Source organism: Brassica napus, chromosome C8 (genome assembly GCF_020379485.1).
Source record: "Brassica napus cultivar Da-Ae chromosome C8, Da-Ae, whole genome shotgun sequence".
NCBI lineage: Eukaryota > Viridiplantae > Streptophyta > Magnoliopsida > Brassicales > Brassicaceae > Brassica > Brassica napus.
The window spans coordinates 461,367-480,680 of record NC_063451.1 but is presented as its reverse complement, the minus strand read 5'-3'; the positions used below and the strand labels follow the sequence as shown (position 1 = coordinate 480,680).

General features: G+C 40.0%; 3 protein-coding genes and 1 long non-coding RNA gene across 4 annotated transcripts; 2 read left to right on the top strand and 2 right to left on the bottom strand.

The window, feature by feature from the left end:
* Positions 1–1,521: 1,521 nt before the first annotated feature.
* Positions 1,522–2,907, top strand: LOC106398403 (nucleolar protein 16-like; the record flags this gene model as incomplete). Its single annotated transcript, XM_013838966.2, has 3 exons — positions 1,522–1,909; positions 2,188–2,308; positions 2,381–2,907. Coding segments are annotated over 3 exons (627 nt in total), but the record flags the coding sequence as incomplete, so codon positions are not given.
* Positions 2,908–3,155: 248 nt separating this feature from the next.
* On the bottom strand, positions 3,156–6,883 carry LOC106400038 (probable pectinesterase/pectinesterase inhibitor 7). The gene is made up of 2 exons (XM_013840454.3): positions 4,707–6,883; positions 3,156–3,968 (listed from the first exon to the last, which is right to left on the bottom strand). Exons 1-2 carry the CDS (start codon positions 5,785–5,787, stop codon positions 3,274–3,276), a joined length of 1,776 nt encoding a protein of 591 aa, XP_013695908.2. The 5' UTR covers positions 5,788–6,883; the 3' UTR covers positions 3,156–3,273.
* A 4,980-nt stretch (positions 6,884–11,863) lies between these two features.
* Positions 11,864–15,447, top strand: LOC125591752. The gene is made up of 3 exons (XR_007327863.1): positions 11,864–12,212; positions 12,333–12,459; positions 12,564–15,447. It is a non-coding gene; the product is annotated as an uncharacterized LOC125591752 (long non-coding RNA).
* A 1,814-nt stretch (positions 15,448–17,261) lies between these two features.
* On the bottom strand, positions 17,262–18,926 carry LOC106398401 (glutathione S-transferase T3-like). Its single transcript, XM_013838964.1, has 3 exons — positions 18,803–18,926; positions 18,649–18,733; positions 17,262–17,943 (listed from the first exon to the last, which is right to left on the bottom strand). The coding sequence occupies exons 1-3, from the start codon at positions 18,924–18,926 to the stop codon at positions 17,262–17,264; spliced, it is 891 nt and encodes a 296-aa protein (XP_013694418.1).
* Between the last annotated feature and the right edge of the window lie 388 nt (positions 18,927–19,314).

Genomic DNA, 19,314 nt, shown 5'->3' with positions numbered 1-19,314 from the left:
TCGGACTCTTACGTCTCTCTGAGTCCAGCTTCTTTGTCTACCCTTACAATGTCATCATCAAGACTTGCGACATCACCAAGCTCCTCCTTCTCCTACCGGCTCCGCTCCTGTTTCTCGTCCCTCGCGAGATCCGACGCGGACGATTTGATTCCGGCGTATAGTTTCAAAGACGACATCTCAGCATTAAAATTTGATCTCCGCATCTCATTGTCAAGCGGCGATCAAATATGTCTGTTTGGGCCAACAAAGATTTTTTTTTAAAAAAGTGCAGAAGCCCAATGGTGACAGAAGCCCAACCAAAAACAGAGTTGTATCGTTTGCTGATCGAAGTCAACGTCACGTCAATGACGACATCATAACGATCACGTTGGGGACTTTGAGGCGGAAAAGATACCAGTCTGCTTCTCTACGATCCTACTCAACTCCACAAGTGCGTTTGAGTTCGTCCTAGGCTCATCACCAGTACACCTAAGGCATTGGATCGTCCTGCAACAACAATAACACGGCCAAGAGGCTGTGACTGATGTTGTTTCGGAAGAGGAGCGTTAGAAGACGCTTGTGTTCGCTGATGATGTTGAGCCCACGAGTGAAGCAAACGACCTGGTGTCTTCCATCAGGAAAGAGACATGTTAGCGCACCAGTGACAGTCTAGTTTTAATCTCGCAAACATCTTACATGCCGACTGCAGCAGTCATGGCAACACGCGGATCAGCAAGACGACTCCACCGGTTAACTCCACCATTCCATCTACACATGGATCGCAACAATACCGAGAAGACATGTCCACCGTGGTGATTCGATTGAGACGGTTCGTCCATGGTGGTACGTTCATGATGATGTCTATGGCGACTTGTTCTAGGCAGTTAGTCGATTGACGCTTCATCCATGGCAACTTGCTCCGGTGGTTCAGAACACTGTCTTCACAGATTGTTTGCGCAACCATCCCGGAGTAAGAAGTCTGATCGGAATCAGAAGTATGTCGTTGACAGCTCGCCCGAGACGGTCCGTCTATGACACTTCATTTATGGCAACCTAACCATGACGGCCTGTTCATGACAATCATTTGTGACATGGGTATGTGCCTAGTTCAATGTCTCATAAACCCCATTCGTAAAATTCGCAGAGATCGATTTCGTCTCTCTCAACGAACTTAGGGAGGGGGGGGGGGCTTACTGTTGGGGGTGGATTTACATCCTCATCAAGGCCCATTAGACATTGAATTAAGCCCACTTCATTATGAAACCCTAGACATCTTTCTTCTATAAATAAGGAGCTACCTCCTTGTTAGAAAGAATCTTCTCTTCTTTTATTTTAGACATTGAACACTTCTTACAAAGAGTTTATGGATTTAGATTTACTTTACACTAGAAACCATCCTTGTAATACAATCTTTGATATATAAACTCTTTTTGATGTTCATTTCTCATTTGATTCTTTCAAGATTTCTCCTAAACCTCAAAGAATCTAATCATTATCCTTAGATTATTTTATTGTATGATTCAACAAACATCACCAGCATAAACACCGTTTTTGTTGGGTCAAACATCTACTATCACATCCGAGTTGGCGAGGTCGAGGAGAAAATATAAGAACTCCCGCGCTAAAGTTCGCGTTGCTCTTCCCAAGAAAAATCCTAATATCTTTAAGCCAGCTTTCAACTCCCCTCCCAAGCTCCGCGCTCTTATGGCCGACGATGTCCCCGAATGGGACGACCAGGCTAGCGTCATCCAGAACTACAAATCCTTCGGCGTCCTCTCTAACCCTAACCTGCCCGGTATCCGGTCTCGCACGGACCATATGATCCAGGATGACTCCCTCAATGTTCCTCCACCTCCTGAGCCTCCCACCGATGATCCTATTGCCAAGGAGTTCGAGCCCATCGATTCCGGCAGCGAACTCGAGGAAGACGGTACGTTTTCTTCATATTCAAGCTGCTGGACCAAGTCTTGTTTTCGAGTTGCCAATGAAAAATCTTAGCTCTCAATTATACTTCTTAGATTATCATCTATGGAGTGTTTTGCATCTTTTTGTCAAAATGACATTGATGGCAACTGCACAAGCTAATCTTAAATTGCAATTAACCAAGACTCTGCTTCATTAGCTGCTTCTCTACCTGTTGATGCAAGTTTCCTTTTTTTTTTGGTTGGTTACTAATTGTACCAAATGCTTTTGTGGAGAGAGGTGTAGATCTTAAGACAACATTGGGGAAGCAAAGAAAAGATGGAAAGAGTGCTCCTTTACAGCCCCTTACTACTATGCAACTTACTCATATTAGACGTTTAGTCGAGAAACATGGAGATGACATTAGGTTAGTTTATTAGCTAGCTTTCCCTAGTAATCTAACCTGATTCACTTATGTCTTGTTTCTGGTTTTGACTAGCTCCATGTACCGAGACAGAAAGCTAAACTCGATGCAGCCTTCGGTTGCTACACTACAGAAGCTATGCACAAGATATCTCATGTACAAGGATAAGAATCCGGTTTTAGTTCCATGCTGATGCAAATTATGTATCTCTTCTCCTCATTTTTGTTCTAAACTTACTACAATATTGTTATCAAGTTTTTATAAATCGAAAAATCTAATATTCTCCAGGAATTGACTAGTCAATCTTTAGTATCACAAACCACTCAAAGTTAGCGTAGTATGAATACTACAATTTGTGTTCCCGATTAAAAAAGAATACTAGAATTTATTCAGTTAATAGATGAAAATTTATTCATAGCCAGTTAGAGAGGGCCATGGGGTTTTTAAGAAGAGTGAGAGGACGAAAGTGGTCACTATTTCTACTAATGTCGGATAATCTTTTAGCGTTTCTCTAAGAGCATGATTATTGGAGGTTCTTGGGGTGGAGTTCTTAGCGGAATTTAAGAATCCGTCTTTTAATTTTTAGCTAAATAAAGCTAAGAACCGGTTCTTAAATATTTAGCTAAAAAAGGTAAAAACCTGTTCTTAAATTCTTATTTAAGAACCGATTCTTAGCTTTATTTAGCTAAAAGTTAAGAGACGAGTTCTTATATTCCGTTAAGAACTCCACCCTAAAAACCTCTAATAATCATGCTCTGTGTTCTTGAATTTCTTTATATGTTGGTGTCAGTCTTCGGCATAAATTGTTTACAGCTTCGTTATAAAAAGCTCTACATTTCTTTCGCGTTGAGCTTGGTTTTCGGTTTGTTATACTCCGCGTAGTATAACGTACTCAATGCAAAAAGAATACACTTTCTTCAAATTAAATTAATAAAAAGAAATAATCAAGAGTAACAACAAAAAAATTATTATGAAATCAAACCGCTGGTGTAAGGCACTCCCGTCTTCCAAATCCAATCATCTTCAAGAAACAAACCAGTGACTGTGAAATTAGCTGCATCAGTAGAATTAGCCACGTGATAACCGGGCCATGTAACACGAGTTGTAGTGTTTGAACCAGGTCCGGTATTGTTATACTCCGCGTAGTATAACGTACTCAATGCAAAATCGCCGTTCCATTCTCTCCAACCAACCGGTTCAACAAAACCATCAATGTACGATTGCATGATAACCGTCCGTGAATACTCCTTCCACGGTCGACCCAAATACGTTCTAACGGTGTAGTTACTAGAAACAAGATCATTCGCGGGTTTAATCGTACAGTTATGGATCGACGTACCGGTGTTTTGGTTCGGATCAGACCGGCCTTGTGCCGTGATTGCGTTGAACTGGTTCGGCATCGGTTTTCTCGGATATAAATTGCAATTCTGAAACACTACAGCCGCGTTTCCGAATATAAAATCTACCGTTCCGTAGACATCGCATTCTCTATAAAACTGTCTTAGAGAATGTGCGTAGAGCGTATCTTGATAAGCCTCGAAACTACAACTATAGAAGATTGAGAAATCTGCACCGCTCCGTAACGCAACCGCCTGGTGCTTCTCCGGTCCGGCCGTGTTCCGGAAAGTTATGTTAACCGCAACGAAGTTTGGTGCTGTCACAGCTGAAAAATCATGTGCAAGATTATCAATTTATCATTAATTGAATAAAATGCATGCATGCATCTCGCCACTACTCCATATAATACTATAAATAAAATGAAATGGTTGTTAGTATTATAAGATCATGATTAATCGGGGTTCTTAGGATGAAGTTTTTAACGTAAGTTTTTTAACTTCTAACTAAAAAAACTAAGAACCGGTTCTTAAATAAAGACTTTAAGAACCGGTTCTTAGATTTTTTAGTTAAAAGTTAAGAAACAGTTTCTTAAGTTCCGCTAAGAGCATGATTATCGCATGATACCGATATGGAGTCCTTAAATTTTTTTTTTTCAATTTTTTTTTTGTCCTTAAAAAAAAATTGAATTAATTGCGGGCCGCCACGTGTCGGTGGGGTCCGCGAACAGTACAAAAACTGGTCCAAGACCGATCCTTCACTCGCGACTTTGGGGACCTTTTTTAAAAAACAAATGAGGTCCACACACTAAAATCATGCAGAAACCTCTTTTGAAAACCGTGATTACGGTGGTTTAAGAACCTCACTCTACAAACCTCGGTTAATCTCAGTGTAATGCATCTTGTCTTCTATTTCACCACTTTCAATCTAACTTTTTGACAAATAGTTGTAAGTGCAATAATTAAAGGGAGCTATTGACGTACTCGAGATATTAAAATATTAAAGAAAAACACTTCGAAAATCTTGAGACATTATGATAACATGTGATGTGAGTCATGTGACGTACCAAAGGTGGCGGAATTAAAAGTTGTCCAACCGTCGACGACGCTTCTATTCCCTGTGACCACCGTCTGATTAATTCCGTCGCCGATCATCATCATGTACTTTTTGTTCTTTGCTATTGAAACGTATTCTTCGTAGATCCCCGCTGTCACGTAAATCAAGAAGAACCCGCCGCTTCCGTCGGTGTTATTCGGAGCCGCCGCGACCGCCGCCGTGATATTGGTAAAGTTTCCGGTTCCGTCTTGACTCACGGTGACGATATCGCTTATCAACACCATGCTTCCGTCGTCTCCATCGCCGTCGGAGAGTTTTCGCCTGCTTGGAGATTCGTATACGGCTTTCGTTCGTTCCGTCATTTTCAACGGCAGAGCTCCGTTACGGAACAGACGGAATGGTTTAGTGTGGGTGGATGATCCGGATCTCGGGTGAGCCCAAGCAAACCCGGCTCGTTTCTTCTTCTTTGGGACCCATCCTTTGGTGAAGAGAGCGAGTGAGACACTAAAGAGCTTCGTGTCGTTGACTAGAGGCAATGCAACGCCGTTTCTTACCGTCCACGTGGCGGAAGATGAAGCGGCGGTTGTGAGTCCCTCCAGACACGTCTGCTCGTTCGTTAACGCTGCGGAAAGAAGCGTTTGGATATCTTCAGCCTTTGGAAACGATAACGTTTTGGAGGAGGATGATTTCGCTGACGTGACGTTAACTGTTTGAAACGACGTTAAGAGGTAATCCATGGTTAGACCGGCGAGGAAACGGCAGTCTTGGAGAGCTCTGATAACGGCGGGTTGAGATAAATGAGCGTTGCGTTTTAAATATTTATCAACCGTACGAATGAACTTTCGCGACTGCGATAGCGATTTGCGGATTGAGAAACGGCCGTATTGTTGAACATTGCCTTGGCTGTGTGGGAAAACAGATCTGCAGTATTTTGGATCCGGAGTCGTTTTGCAGATTGTTGAAGAGTTTGCTAGGTTGTGAGAAGCAACAAGGAGTGATTGAAGAAAGAATGATAGTGTAATGAGAAAGATGAATGGAGATTTCATTGTTACTGGGAACTTTTTGGTGTTTGTTAAATGTGAATAAAACATTAGATTTAGCGGTTTATATAGACAGTGTTGATGATGAATAAGGATGAGGTAGGTCCATTATTAACATTACAATAAAATTTTGTTATTGTTCTTAGTTTGTATCAATTTAATACTGAATACTGAATGCGAAGTCAACTCGTTTGGGAGCCTTAAAAACGCGAGGTTGTTTCTGGATAATAGAATAATAATCATCAGAAACTCTTGTCTGTGGATTCAAACTTGCTTAGCTGTTAATGCAGACCATATGTTCGTTCGCAATGTTGAGTCTTAATAATAATCTGTAACGTATATAATACGTACAAGGTATGAATGTGAATTTCGATGATTGATTTGATCGAGTGATTTATTACTACTTAGCCGTTCGGGACACTTTGTAGAAGCCGTTACCATTTAAAACTTTTTTTTCTACATAGACATACATATATAGATTACTTATATATAATTTGATTGATATGGGGCTATATGGTGCAATGTGCATCATAAATTCAACAGGTAAACAACGTTACTAATCATATATACATCTCGAGTCATTGGGTCAACATTTCAACTTCAACATGGTTATCGTTTTTCCAAATAAATAAAGGGAAATTTGTTAATAAAGAACAAAAAAACTTATTTGTTATAAATCGGATATGTGGATTGCCATTAACCATCAGGGAGGTTTACATCCGACCAGACTATCCGGTCCGTCTACACCCGTCTCCGGTCCGTCTACATCCGCCCGAGACTAGTCAAGATGAAGACTCATTCAACTGGAGCATTTATGAGCTTTGACCAAGACTATATCTTTGTGGTCAATATGTAATAAATGTGTAGATACTCTCCTTGTTGTAAACCCTTATGAACCTCCACTATATATTGATAGTGAGAGCTAATGAGAAATACACAACTTTCAAAGCAATACTTCTCTCATATTTCTAACACGTTATCAGCACGATTGTGCTCTCCACCTGAGAAAGCTCTCTCCGCCGGCGTTCCCCTTTACGGCCAGCTCCTCCGGTGCTCAGCCTTAGCTCCACCGGCGCTCAGCCTCCTCTCCACCAGGCCACCTCTCTCTCTCCACCGGAAAACTCCTCTCTCTCTCAAATTCCGGCCAACTCTCAGCCTCTCTCTCACGGTGGTCCTCTCAGATTCTTGTGGTGAAAAAGATGTCGAAAATCAACAACCTTGAATATGCTTCCCTCAATCTCTCCGGAGATAATTACCTCCAATGGGAGCTTGATACCAAAATCCTCTTAAGGTCCAGAAACCTTGGTGATACTATCACTGAAGGCACTGAGCCATCAGACAAGGATAATTACAAGGCACTTGTTGTCATTCGCCATCACCTTGCTGAAGGTCTCAAGGACCAGTATCTCACAATTGAGAATCCTCTGGAACTTTGGACAGAGTTGAAAACCAGATTTAATCATCAGAAAACTGTGATATTGCCAAAAGCCCTTTATGATTGGAGAAACCTGAGAATCCAAGACTATAAGTCTGTGGAAGAGTATAACTCGGCTTTGTTCAAAATAGTCTCAAAGTTGAAACTTTGTGGTGAGACTATTACTGATGCTGATATGTTGGAGAAAACATTCTCCACATTCCACACCAGCAATGTTGTGCTTCAGCAACAGTACCGAGAGAAGGGTTTCTCCACTTATGCTGCCTTAATCTCTTGTTTGTTGCTAGCTGAGCAACACAATGAGTTGCTCATGATGAACAGTGAGCTAAGGCCTCCTGGTGCTAAAGCATTGCCTGAGGCACATGCGGCCGTAGAGCCAAAGGATGAGACTCCAAGAGAGTCATACCATGGTCGCATGAGAGGCCGTGGTAGATGGCAAGGTCGTAACCGTGGGTTTCAACCACATGGCCGTGGATTTCAACCACGAGACCATCTTGGTCGCAGCCGAGGCCGAGGCTATAGCCGAGGTCATCAAGCTAACCGTGGGTATAAGTCCGACTTCAAAACCCATGGCTCGAGCTCGACCAAATCTGCTTGCCATCGTTGTGGGATGACCAATCATTGGGCTAATAAATGCAAAACTCCCCAACACCTTGTTAAGCTCTACCAGGAGAGCATAAAGGGCAAGAACTCGGTGGCAAATTTGGTCCATTATGACCATGAGAATGATCTGGACCATGAGGATGATCAAGCCCATGACAAAGATGATCATGAGGATTTTGAGACTTCAGACCTCCTTACAAGTGGCTGAATATGAAGATTTCGATATCATATTGCTTTTGTCTTTGCATTTTGAATTCTTGATTTGGCTTTATGTTCTATGACTTTGGCAATTCTATTTATGAAATAAAGTTTTCACTTTATATATATGCCTTATACAAAGTCGAAATTATTAAGAACATAAAACAAAGCCATTAAAAACATACTCTAAACCTTAAGTAATATCTAAGGTGTTGACTCTTGTCTATTTTTCAGAAATGAAAGAAGACAAGAACCAGCTAGTAGTGGATAGTGGATCAAGTCACACTATATTAAAAGACAAAAGATATTTTGTTAACCTCATTTTAAAGAGTGCCAATATCAATACTATAGCAGGCACGGCCAGCCTTATTGAAGGCCATGGCCCGGCTCACTTAGTGATGCCTAAAGGCACGCATTTAGAAATGTCTAATGCATTATATTCTCCTAAATCAAAGAGAAATCTGTTAAGTTTCAAAGACATTCGCATGAATGATCTACATGTTGAAACTAGGGGCGAGAGAAAGAAAGAAATCCTCTTGATTTATGAAAATGCCCAAGGCCATAAGAAAGTCCTAGAGACTATCCCAGCTATATCAATAGGCCTCTATTGTGCCAATATAAAATCGAGTGAGGCTAACACTTCAATTCCTAATGAGTTCAGAGAAGCCTTTAAACAATGGCATGAAAGGCTTGGCCATCCTGGCAGATCCATGATGCGCAAAATAATCTCGAGCTCAACTGGCCATTCCTTGAAAGATAGGATAACTATCCCTATGAGCATTACATGTATTCCATGCTGACAAGGAAAATTAATAATAAGGCCATCACCTGGAAAGGTGAGTAAGGAAACATTAAACTTTCTGGAAAGAATACATGGTGATATATGTGGACCAATACACCCACCTTGTGGGACATTTCGATATTTTATGGTCCTCATTGACGCATCGACCAGATGGTCGCATGTTTGTCTATTATCATCTAGAAACTTAGCATTGGCAAGACTATTGGCACAGATCATAAGACTGCGAGCCCATTTTCCAGATTTTCCACTAAAGACTATACGTCTTGACAATGCAAGTGAATTCAGTTCCCAAACTTTTAATGATTACTGTATGTCCATGGGGATAAGTGTGGAACACTCCGTGGCACATGTACATACACAGAACGGATTGGCCGAATCCTTCATTAAAAGAATCCAGTTGATTGCTCGACCATTACTCATGAGGTCGAAGCTACCAGTATCAGCTTGGGGACATGCGGTATTACATGCTGCTGAATTAATACACATAAGGCCATCCAGTGAACATAAATATTCTCCATCCCAATTACTCTCGGGTCATGAGCCAGACGTATCCCATATCAAAACATTTGGATGTTCTGTGTACGTCCCTATTGCACCACCACAGAGAACAAAAATGGGACCTCAAAGGAGGATGGGAATATATGTTGGTTTTGATTCTCCAACCATTATTAAATATCTTGAGCCTATTACTGGAGATTTATTTAAGGCCAGATATGCTGATTGTCATTTTGATGAATCAGAGTACCCAACATTAGGGGGAGAAAATAACAAGCTGGGCAAAGAAATTGTATGGAATCAAACATCCTTATCATGGCAAGATCCTCGGACTCAATCATGTGATTTAGAGGTCCAGAAAATAATTCATATGCAAAAGCTAGCTAATCAATTGCCTGATTCCTTCGCTGACCCGAAAAGAGTGACTAAGTCCTATATACCAGCTTGTAATGCACCAATAAGTATTGATGTCCAAGATGGACACAATCAAGTGGCTACAGAGTCAAAAGCACGCCTTAATCGTGGTAGACCAATTGGTTCCAAAGATAAAAGACCTCGGAAACTAAAGAAAGGTGCAAAAGAAACCGAGGTCATAGATTGTCCAGACAAGGCCGAAATGGCCATGCCTAAGGTACCAACCAATGAGACTCGGGACGCCGAGCCTCATGGTACTGAAGGTGCTAATGATGAGATCTCAATTAATTATTTAATGTCTGGGACAAGATGGAACCGGAATGATGTCGACATCAATGATATATTTGCATACCAAGTAGCCCTTGATGTTATGGACTTAGATGAGGATCATGAACCCACGTCTATACTAGAGTGCACTCAAAGATCAGATTGGCTCAAATGGAAACAAGCCATAAACGTGGAGTTAGAATCTTTTAAGAAAAGGAATGTCTTTGGATCGATTATCCGGACACCTTATAATGTTAATCCAGTGGGATATAAGTGGGTATTTGTGAGGAAGAGAAATGAACATGGTGAAATTGTAAGATACAAAGCACGGCTTGTTGCACAAGGATTCTCACAAATACCAGGCATCGATTATGAGGAGACATACTCCCCTGTGGTGGATGCAACTACATTTCGATTTTTAATAAGTCTGGCCATCAAAGAAAATTTGGATATGCGGTTAATGGATGTTGTAACCGCATACCTTTATGGTCCACTGGATAACGAAATATATATGAGATTACCAGAGGGTGTTGAGCTCAAAGCTAATAAAGGTTCTCGAGAAGAACACTGCATAAGGCTGAACAAATCCTTATATGGACTTAAGCAAAGTGGTCGAATGTGGTATAATCGCTTAAGCGAATACCTTGCCAAAGTTGGCTATAAGAACGACCCTATCAGTCCATGTATCTTTATAAAGAAGTTTGCAAACAAAGGATTTGTTATCATAGCAGTGTATGTTGATGATTTGAACATCATTGGAACCCCTGGGGAAATCGCCCAAACAGTTGAATATCTCAAGAAAGAGTTTGAAATGAAAGACCTAGGTAAAACTAAAGTCTGTTTGGGGTTACAACTTGAGTACATAAAAGGAGGAATCCTTGTGCATCAAAAGGCATATACAGAAAAGGTACTCATGAGATTTAACATGGACCAGGCTCACCCATTGACCAGCTCAATGGTCGTGAGGTCCCTTGGAGTGGACACTGACCCATTCCGTCCTAAGGACGAGAATGAGAATGTCCTGGGTCCAGAAGTGCCTTACCTCAGTGCCATAGGAGCGTTACTGTATTTGGCTAGCCACACTAGACCAGATATATGTTTTGCCGTGAGTCTCCTAGCCCGTTTTAGTTCATGTCCGACCCAAAGGCACTGGAATGGAATTAAACATATCCTACGTTACCTTCAAGGAACTAAGGATTTGGGTCTATTTTATACCAATGAAACCAAAGATGGTTTAGTAGGCTTTGCTGATGCAGGCTACTTATCTGATCCACACCATGCTCGGTCCCAAACCGGATATGTGTTCACTCATGGTGGTACTGCAATATCATGGCGTTCCATGAAACAAACTATAGCAGCCACATCATCTAATCACTCAGAAATCTTAGCCATGCATGAGGCAAGTCGTGAGTGTGTATGGTTGAGGTCTATGACTCAACACATCCGATCAGATAGTGGAATGGTCGAGGACAATGGTCCGACCATCATATATGAGGATAATGCAGCCTGCATTGCTCAACTCAAAGATGGGTATATCAAAGGTGACCGAACCAAACATGTACTACCCAAGTTCTTCTTCACACATGAGTTGCAGAAAGCCAAGGAGGTCAGCGTCACTCAAATCCGGTCAAGTGAGAACTCAGCCGACCTCTTCACCAAGTCACTTCCCACCAGCACATTCAGGAAGCTCACGCAGCAGATTGGCATGCGGAGACTCAAGGACCTTCAGTGATGTCCAAATCAGGGGGAGTAATGTGTGTTATACTCTTTTTCCTGTCCTTGGTTTCCCTTTTTACCACATTGGGTTTTGGGTTTTCCGGGAGAGGTTTTAATGAGGCAACGTTAGCACATTACAAGCCCGATATGGTTATGGCATCCAAGGGGGAGTGTTATAAATCCATGATATGGATATGTGGATTGCCATTAACCATCAGGGAGGTTTACATCCAACCAGACTATCCGGTCCGTCTACACCCGTCTCCGGTCCGTCTACATCCGCCCGAGACTAGTCAAGATGAAGACTCATTCAACCGGAGCATTTATGAGCTTTGACCAAGACTATATCTTTGTGGTCAATATGTAATAAATGTGTAGATACTCTCCTTGTTGTAAACCCTTATGAACCTCCACTATATATTGATAGTGAGAGCTAATGAGAAATACACAACTTTCAAAGCAACACTTCTCTCATATTTCTAACATTATTCATTGTCCCCTTAGGATAGTATTAGGGATTCTTGCCCACTTAGAAATAATATTAAGGTAAATCCAATTTTAACCCTCTAATTATACAATTTAAAAACAATTAAAAGAAAAACTAATTTTCATAGTCCCATTTACTCATTATTTATCGACTTCAAAAACACTGTTTACCCGTCGCAGAGTTTTCAAGTATTCTCGCCGGCGTCTCTTCGTTCGTTACCTCCACCTCTCTCTTTGGTACAACCTACAACTCTTCAAAGATCTCTTTGAAGATGGTGGAATTGAAAGTTTTCTCTAGAAACAAGAGGTTCTTTCAACATTCTTCTTCTGTAAGACTAGTATCGCTAACGTGACGGATGGTTTATATGTGGTTCTTACGCCACACTGTGTCTGTTTTTTTTTTCAATTCAGGGAAAAATCTAAGGAAACACAATGCAACAACCGTCCAGCCGAAATCAATGCTACATTTGGAGATACGTTCATGACTTGTAGCAGTAGAACCAAGCCAATTATTTGTTTCTCATCACAGCCGACATTAAACCGACTTAATATTGTAGCAGACCATGCCGTTGTGCTGATTTTGTTTGCTCTCATTAGGTCTTGATGTCATCATTGACCTATCTTTTATGTGACTGGTTTCTATTGTTTACAAGTATGGAAACATGTTTTGTTGCTCTGCTCTTGCTGTCGAGACGTGTTTCGTTTGGGTACTTTACGGTTTGTTATAGTTGAGACAACATTTATGTACTTGGAAAAAAGGAAATTAAACTCAGTTTTATATTTATGGATTTGGAGAAAAAAGAAAACTCAGTTTGAAAAGTCATGAGGTGAGCAATCTGTTGGGACCTTGTCATCAAACTCATCAGTGGAGTCAAGAACTATTCGCCTTGTTGGACTTTTTCTTCCCTTTGTTGGCATACGATAGTTAAACGCATATTCCTTCTCTTTAGCTTCTGAAGCTTTTTATCATTACCTTCATTATCATTGACAATAGAAAGTGAAATAAGAAAGTGAAGAAAAACGTTGGTGAAGAAGAAGTTTGTAAATTTATGGCAAAAAAATAAAAAAAGGAAATAAACAAGATTTAAAAGATTTTAGGAATATTTTTTAACTGTTTTTAGCTAGATTTTCTGATTTTGTTTACAAATCTAGTAGAACTTACATTCTACCAAAGTTAGAAAAGAGATGAAGTGGTAGATGTGAAAAACTGAGATCGTAGAGAAAGGAAAAATGTGAAGAAAGTATGTTCTGCCGAGGCAGATATGATAACTTTTATTATGCCTTATAATCTACCAAATATACAGAACATAGAAGAAAATGTAGATTTGTTATTCTGTCTTAGTAGGTCGAAATGTTTTGGTGTATTGTGCATTCTACCTTGGGTAGATCATTGTGTCTTAGGTAGACTGTATACTCTAAGTCGTCGTAGATGGTAGATTTGATATACTAACACCTTTAGCCTATTTTTAAATTTACTATTCCAAATATTTTTTGAATCCAAAAATATTTTTTATATATGCACATTCTTGACTACTTTATGTTTTATATTTTTCTTAATTTTTTTGCATTGTAAATATATTGATATGAATTTTTATTTATAAGAAGGGTAATGAAAGTACAAAAGTGACAAAATTTGATTTTGTACTAAGGTGACAATAGTTTAGTTTACTTGTTCCGTTTTCCCAAAATTCCTATAAATAAAAGGTTGGACCACCATAAAAATTTATACTATTTTAAGGAATAAGTAAAAGGTGTATCAGGTAAGCGCAGTCAGAGAGCTATGGAAAGTAGAGAACTTTACTGAATATTTCTGAAGTTTATTATTCTCCAACTTGAAGATACAAGAGTGACTCTAGGTTTATTTATACAAAGGTTTGACAGGTGTCTCTGACAACTCAGTCATCCTTATCCTTCAGAGTGTCGTATCTGTTGCTGAGCTGCATCTTGGGAGGCGAGGGTTCCCTACCTTTGGCTGCTTTGCCTTTCTCCTTGACTGAAGTTGTGACCGTTGAAGATGTTTGTTTTGTAGCCGAAGATGCAATGGGCTTTATCTGAGTGAAGCCCATCGTCTTAACATCTTCTGGTCCACTGGGCTTAATATCAAGGACAGGTTTGTACCAGTGAGTCGTGACTGACTTATAGCATGATTAATGGGAGATTCTTGGGGTGAAGTTTTAAGCGGAATATAAGAACCCGTCTCTTAACTTTTAATTAAAAAAGCTAAGTACCGGCTCTTAAATGTTTTACTTAAGAACCGGTTCTTAGTTTTTTTTAGTTAGAGCACCATTAACCCTAAGAGGTTAATTTGGGTTCTTAATGATTTTTTAGTAATTAATAATAGTTAAGAGATTGTACTTAAGAGACACTTAATTTGTTAGGTCCAATGGGAGTTCTTATTTTTGGATTCTTAAGAAAAAAAAATATTAAACTAAAATATTTTTAAAGATAAAATTAATTTATTAAATATAAAATATTAAAATAAAACATTTTAAACATTAATTATTAAAAAGAACATTAAAACTAAGATTAGTAAAATAAACGAGAATAACTTGAAAGAAACATGCGAGCTTAGTTGTTGTCCTGACCACGCCCGAATTTACGCCATACATGTTCAACCAAATCAGCTTTGAGTTGTTCATGCATGTATTTATCACGAATTCTAGTTCGAACACCCATCATATTGCCGATATTTGTAGGGATATCAGTAGAGAATGTGAGATCGACATGTGAAATTCCGATGTCTTCTCCTTGTTGGAACTCTGAAACATCATATTGAGTGTATCCATCTCGTTCGTCTTCTAAAATCATGTTATGGATTATGATACATGCTCTAATTATCTTCCCAATTTTGCCTTTATCCCAAAAAAGTGCTGGATTTTTAACAATGGCAAAGCGAGCTTGCAAGACTCCAAAAGCACGCTCGACATCTTTTCGGACAGCTTCTTGGTGTTGAGCAAATAAAACCGCTTTCGGCCCTTGCGATATTGAAATTGACTAGACAAAAGTTGCCTATTTTGGATAAATACCGTCGGTGAGATAGTAAGCCATATGATACTCTCTTCCATTGACAGAGAAGGTGACTTTCGGAGCATGACCTTTTATAATGTCATCAAAAACAGGTGAGCAATCAAGAACATTGATATCATTTAAATTACCTGGAGGTCCAAAAAATGCATGCCATATCCATAGATCATACGATGCAACTGCTTCTAAAACGATTGTGGGTTTTCCCGAACCACATGTATATTGACCTTTCCAAGAGGTGGGACAATTCTTCCACTCCCAACGCATACAATCGATGCTTCGTATCATCCCAGGGAATCCACGATGCTCACCAATATCAAGGAGACGTTGAAGATCAGCTGGTGTTGGTCTTTTTAGGTACTCCTCGCCGAATAAATATATAATGCTTTCCACAAAATGTTCCACACATGACCGTGCAATAGTTTCACCGAGTCGAAGGTATTCGTTAACAACATCAGCTGCAGTCCCATATGCCAAGACACGAATGGTCGCTGTACACTTCTGAAGTGGAGAGAGACTAAGCCTTCTGAGAGCATCCGTCTTTTGTTGAAAGAATTCAACTTCATTGAAGAGTCGTTCAACAATATGCATGAACAACGGCCTGTTCATTCTAAATCGTCGCCGGAACATATTTGCGAGATACGTTGGATTTTCACTGAAATAATCATTCCATAAACGAATATGCCATTCTTCACGATTTCTTTCGATATAAGTTTTTTTTTTGTTTCTTTGCTTTTTCTTGATGACCATAATTTATGGTAAGATTCTCTAAAGTTTAATCAATTTCTTGATCAAAATATTGATTAAATTGTTGATCAACATATTGATCAACTGCATCATCAAAACTGTGATCATCCAATCCTTCAAAAGGATTTTGAGAAGAAGATGCCATATGAAAAGGAAAAACTTTTTTTTTTATATGTCTGGAACAAGAGAGTAGAGGAGAGAATTGTGGGGAATGTTTTAATTGATCTAATGTTTTATTTGATCGAATGTATCTCGAATCCAAACTGAGAATAAAAATTATCTTGTGTTTGTTGAGAGAGGAAGAAGAGATGAAGAGTTGTGTGCTCAAGAATGAAAATTTGGCCTTAATTTATAGAAGACAAATAATAATACAAACATAGAAGAAAAGTTATATTGTGGCCAGACATAGAATCCGTGAAACGATAACACATAAGTCTTGTGACCTGACATACAAACATACATTCTTGTGACCTGACTAATAGCATCTGTGACACTAGAACACAAAGACAAAACACACAAACATACATGTCTTCAGACTAGACAAATACACATGACCCGTGACACAACACCACAATCCGTGACCTCCTCTCTCAGCTTCTTCTCTTCCTCTTCTTATCATCAACCTTAGAGGATTGTCCTTCTTCTAGCTTGATTCTCGACTTCATGGCTTTGAACTTCTCCTCTCTCAGCTTCTTCTCTTCCTCATGCATCCTTTGCAGGAGCCTTCTGAACTCTGGTTCAGTGTCATCTTCCGATTCCTCCACCCTAATCAAGTAGTCCATATTTATCATGTATTCTTCGCTTAATAACTCCACCATATCAGCTTCTTCTTCATCTGATATCTCCACTACTTCCACTTCACTTGGTGTGACATCCGCCACATCATCATCCGTGTCTTCTTGTGGGAGAGGTGGTGGTATCATACCTCTCGCTGAGAGGCCACAAACAATCAGTTTTTTTGCTTCCATTGCTGGTGGTGTGTGACTTGTTCCCCTGAAAAACAAAAACAGAAACGCATTAGAACATTTATCACAAAGACTGATAACATTCATCACAAATACTACTTATATTAGACATGAATAACGATTTCAAAGCAAGATTGATCAGAAATACTACTTATAACACACATGAACTACTTATATTACACATCAACTACTTATATAACACATCAACTACTTCTAAGATTACACTGACAACATTTCAGTTATCAGTTTGTTCTTAAGCGCCACTTCTAATTCAGTAAATGGCTCTTTTTTTGCAATCGAACTGTCAAGCAGCTTCTTGTTGCTAAGCTTATCCTTGAAAGCTAAGTTCTTGGTCTTCATCTCCATCATATCCTTAAAACCCTTGCGGAATCTTCAGTTCTTCTCCCACTGGCCTTTTAGCCTTCGCCTTTGCAGTTTTAACACCAATAGGCCTATCCATTGCTTCATCCTCCCCATTAACACTGGGCATAGAGGCTGATGACTGAAAAGATTGTTCTTCCCCCACCCTCTTTCTTTTCGAACCTGAGCTTTGTTGACTACTTCCTTGAGTCCCACACCATTTCTGATCATTCCTAAGCTCCATCCACGCATGTTCCAATGAGAACTTCACCTTGTAATCGTTGGAGAATATATCATGTGCAGCCTTCAAAATGTCATCTTCATTCTTGCCACTGGTCCTCTGTTTTGTTGCAGCTTCAAATGACCCCACAAACTTGCAGACACCTTCATTTATCTTCCCCCACCTTTGCTTACAGTGGGTCTGCTCTCTTGGAGCCAAACCAACCACCTTGGGACTTGCGTTATAGTAAGCCGTAATCCTCTTCCAAAAGGTTCCTGCCTTTTGCTCATTTCCAACGAGTGGATCTTTGGAGGTGTTCAACCATGCACTAATGAGGACCAGGTCTTCAGCTGTTGACCACTTGCACCTTTGCTTACGGTCCTCACCAGTTTGTGCATGTGAAGCAGATCCTCCAACGTCTGGAGTAGGTGAAAAACTCAGAAACTGAGTTGGATATTCATTGTTAGGGAGCTGACTGTTTAGTAAGTTTAAAAAGCTAGAGGACTAGCTTTGATTAGGATCCATACCGAGAAGAAGAAGTTGAGAAGAAAGATGAAGGAGATGATTAGAAAGAGAAGGAGGAAAGTGTGTTTATAGATGGCAGAGAAGGAAGAGAGGATGCATTCATGACAACCAACAAACAAAAACGTGTTGACATTTATCTACTAGTTTCATCACATTAAGCGTAAATCAATTGTAGCTATCCATCACTTCTATTAATCACACAACCATATCCTAACTCCAACCAACACATTAAATACAGTCGGTTCAATTCTAACCACAACCTAAATCAATTCTATTAAGGAGAACCAGTTAAGAGTAACACTAACCTTATTTTGCAGTGAACTCCTGAGCTAGATGAACCTTTGCTCGATGAACTTTGATCCTTTTATCTGACAACCGAAAGACATAAACAAAAAATGATTTAGACCATAATCCAACAGAAAGACATAATCAAAAGCGAAAAAAAATCAAAGAATAGAGACAAAACAAGGATTGAAACATAGCAAATCAACTTTGATCCATCCGTATTAATTGAAACAAAATTAAAATCCAAGAACAAACAAAACATATCCAGAGATCAAACACATCAAATTTTTGATTTCAGGTGAAACAAACAGAACCAACAAACTACAATAATCAATCACATGCGTTTGCTTCAACAGAACAACCGGTTTACCTTTCGATTTGAGGTGAAAGCTTCGATTTAAGCCACCGAGGGAAATCTTCGAGGAGAAGACCCATCGAGTGACAGAACCAACAAACTACATACAAAAACAACAGATCAGACCTAATCGAACACATGCATAGTCAAGAACAAAACAACCGCTTACCTTTCGATTTCGAAAGAGCCACCGAGAGAGAGCTCTGTCGCCTCCAGGAGAACCACCGATGGAGAGGTCGCCGACAAGAGCCACCGAAGGAGACGTCGCCGATGAGAGATACCGACGGAGACATCGCCGATGAGAGACACCGAAGGAGACGAAATCGCCTTTCGTCGAGAGAGTTTCGAGGGAGAGAGATGATCGAGATAGAGAGAGAGAGAGATGATCGAGAGAGAGAGAGAGAGAGAGAGAGAGAGAGAGAGAGAGAGAGAGAGAGAGAGAGAGAGAGAGAGAGAGATGATCGAGAGAGACGCGTAACCGATTGCTTCGTCCTCTCATTTTTTGACACCTGTCAATAAGAGGCGGACCTTCGGCACCTCCCGCAAGAGGCAATTCTTGAGCTTATGTGTTTTGTTATTTTTTTTAACTAGGTTTGGGGGTAAGAGTTGGGCTAAGAGTCAGCGATAATGCTGCTCTTAGAAGCTACGAGACGGGTTCTTATATTCCGCTAAGAACCTCAC

Excerpts from the sequence above, each read along its gene's own strand:
- LOC106398401 (XM_013838964.1), bottom strand. The coding sequence starts at position 18,926 with ATGTCTCCGTCGGTATCTCTCATCGGCGACGTCTCCTTCGGTGGCTCT. Across the intron at positions 18,734-18,802 it reads GGCTCTTTCGAAATCGAAAG|TTTGTTGGTTCTGTCACTCG; the intron begins GTAAGCGGTTGT and ends TTTTGTATGTAG. Across the intron at positions 17,944-18,648 it reads CTTTCACCTCAAATCGAAAG|TCAGCTCCCTAACAATGAAT; the intron begins GTAAACCGGTTG and ends CTTACTAAACAG.
- LOC106400038 (XM_013840454.3), bottom strand. The coding sequence starts at position 5,787 with ATGTTTTATTCACATTTAACAAACACCAAAAAGTTCCCAGTAACAATG. Across the intron at positions 3,969-4,706 it reads TTTTAATTCCGCCACCTTTG|CTGTGACAGCACCAAACTTC; the intron begins GTACGTCACATG and ends ATGATTTTTCAG.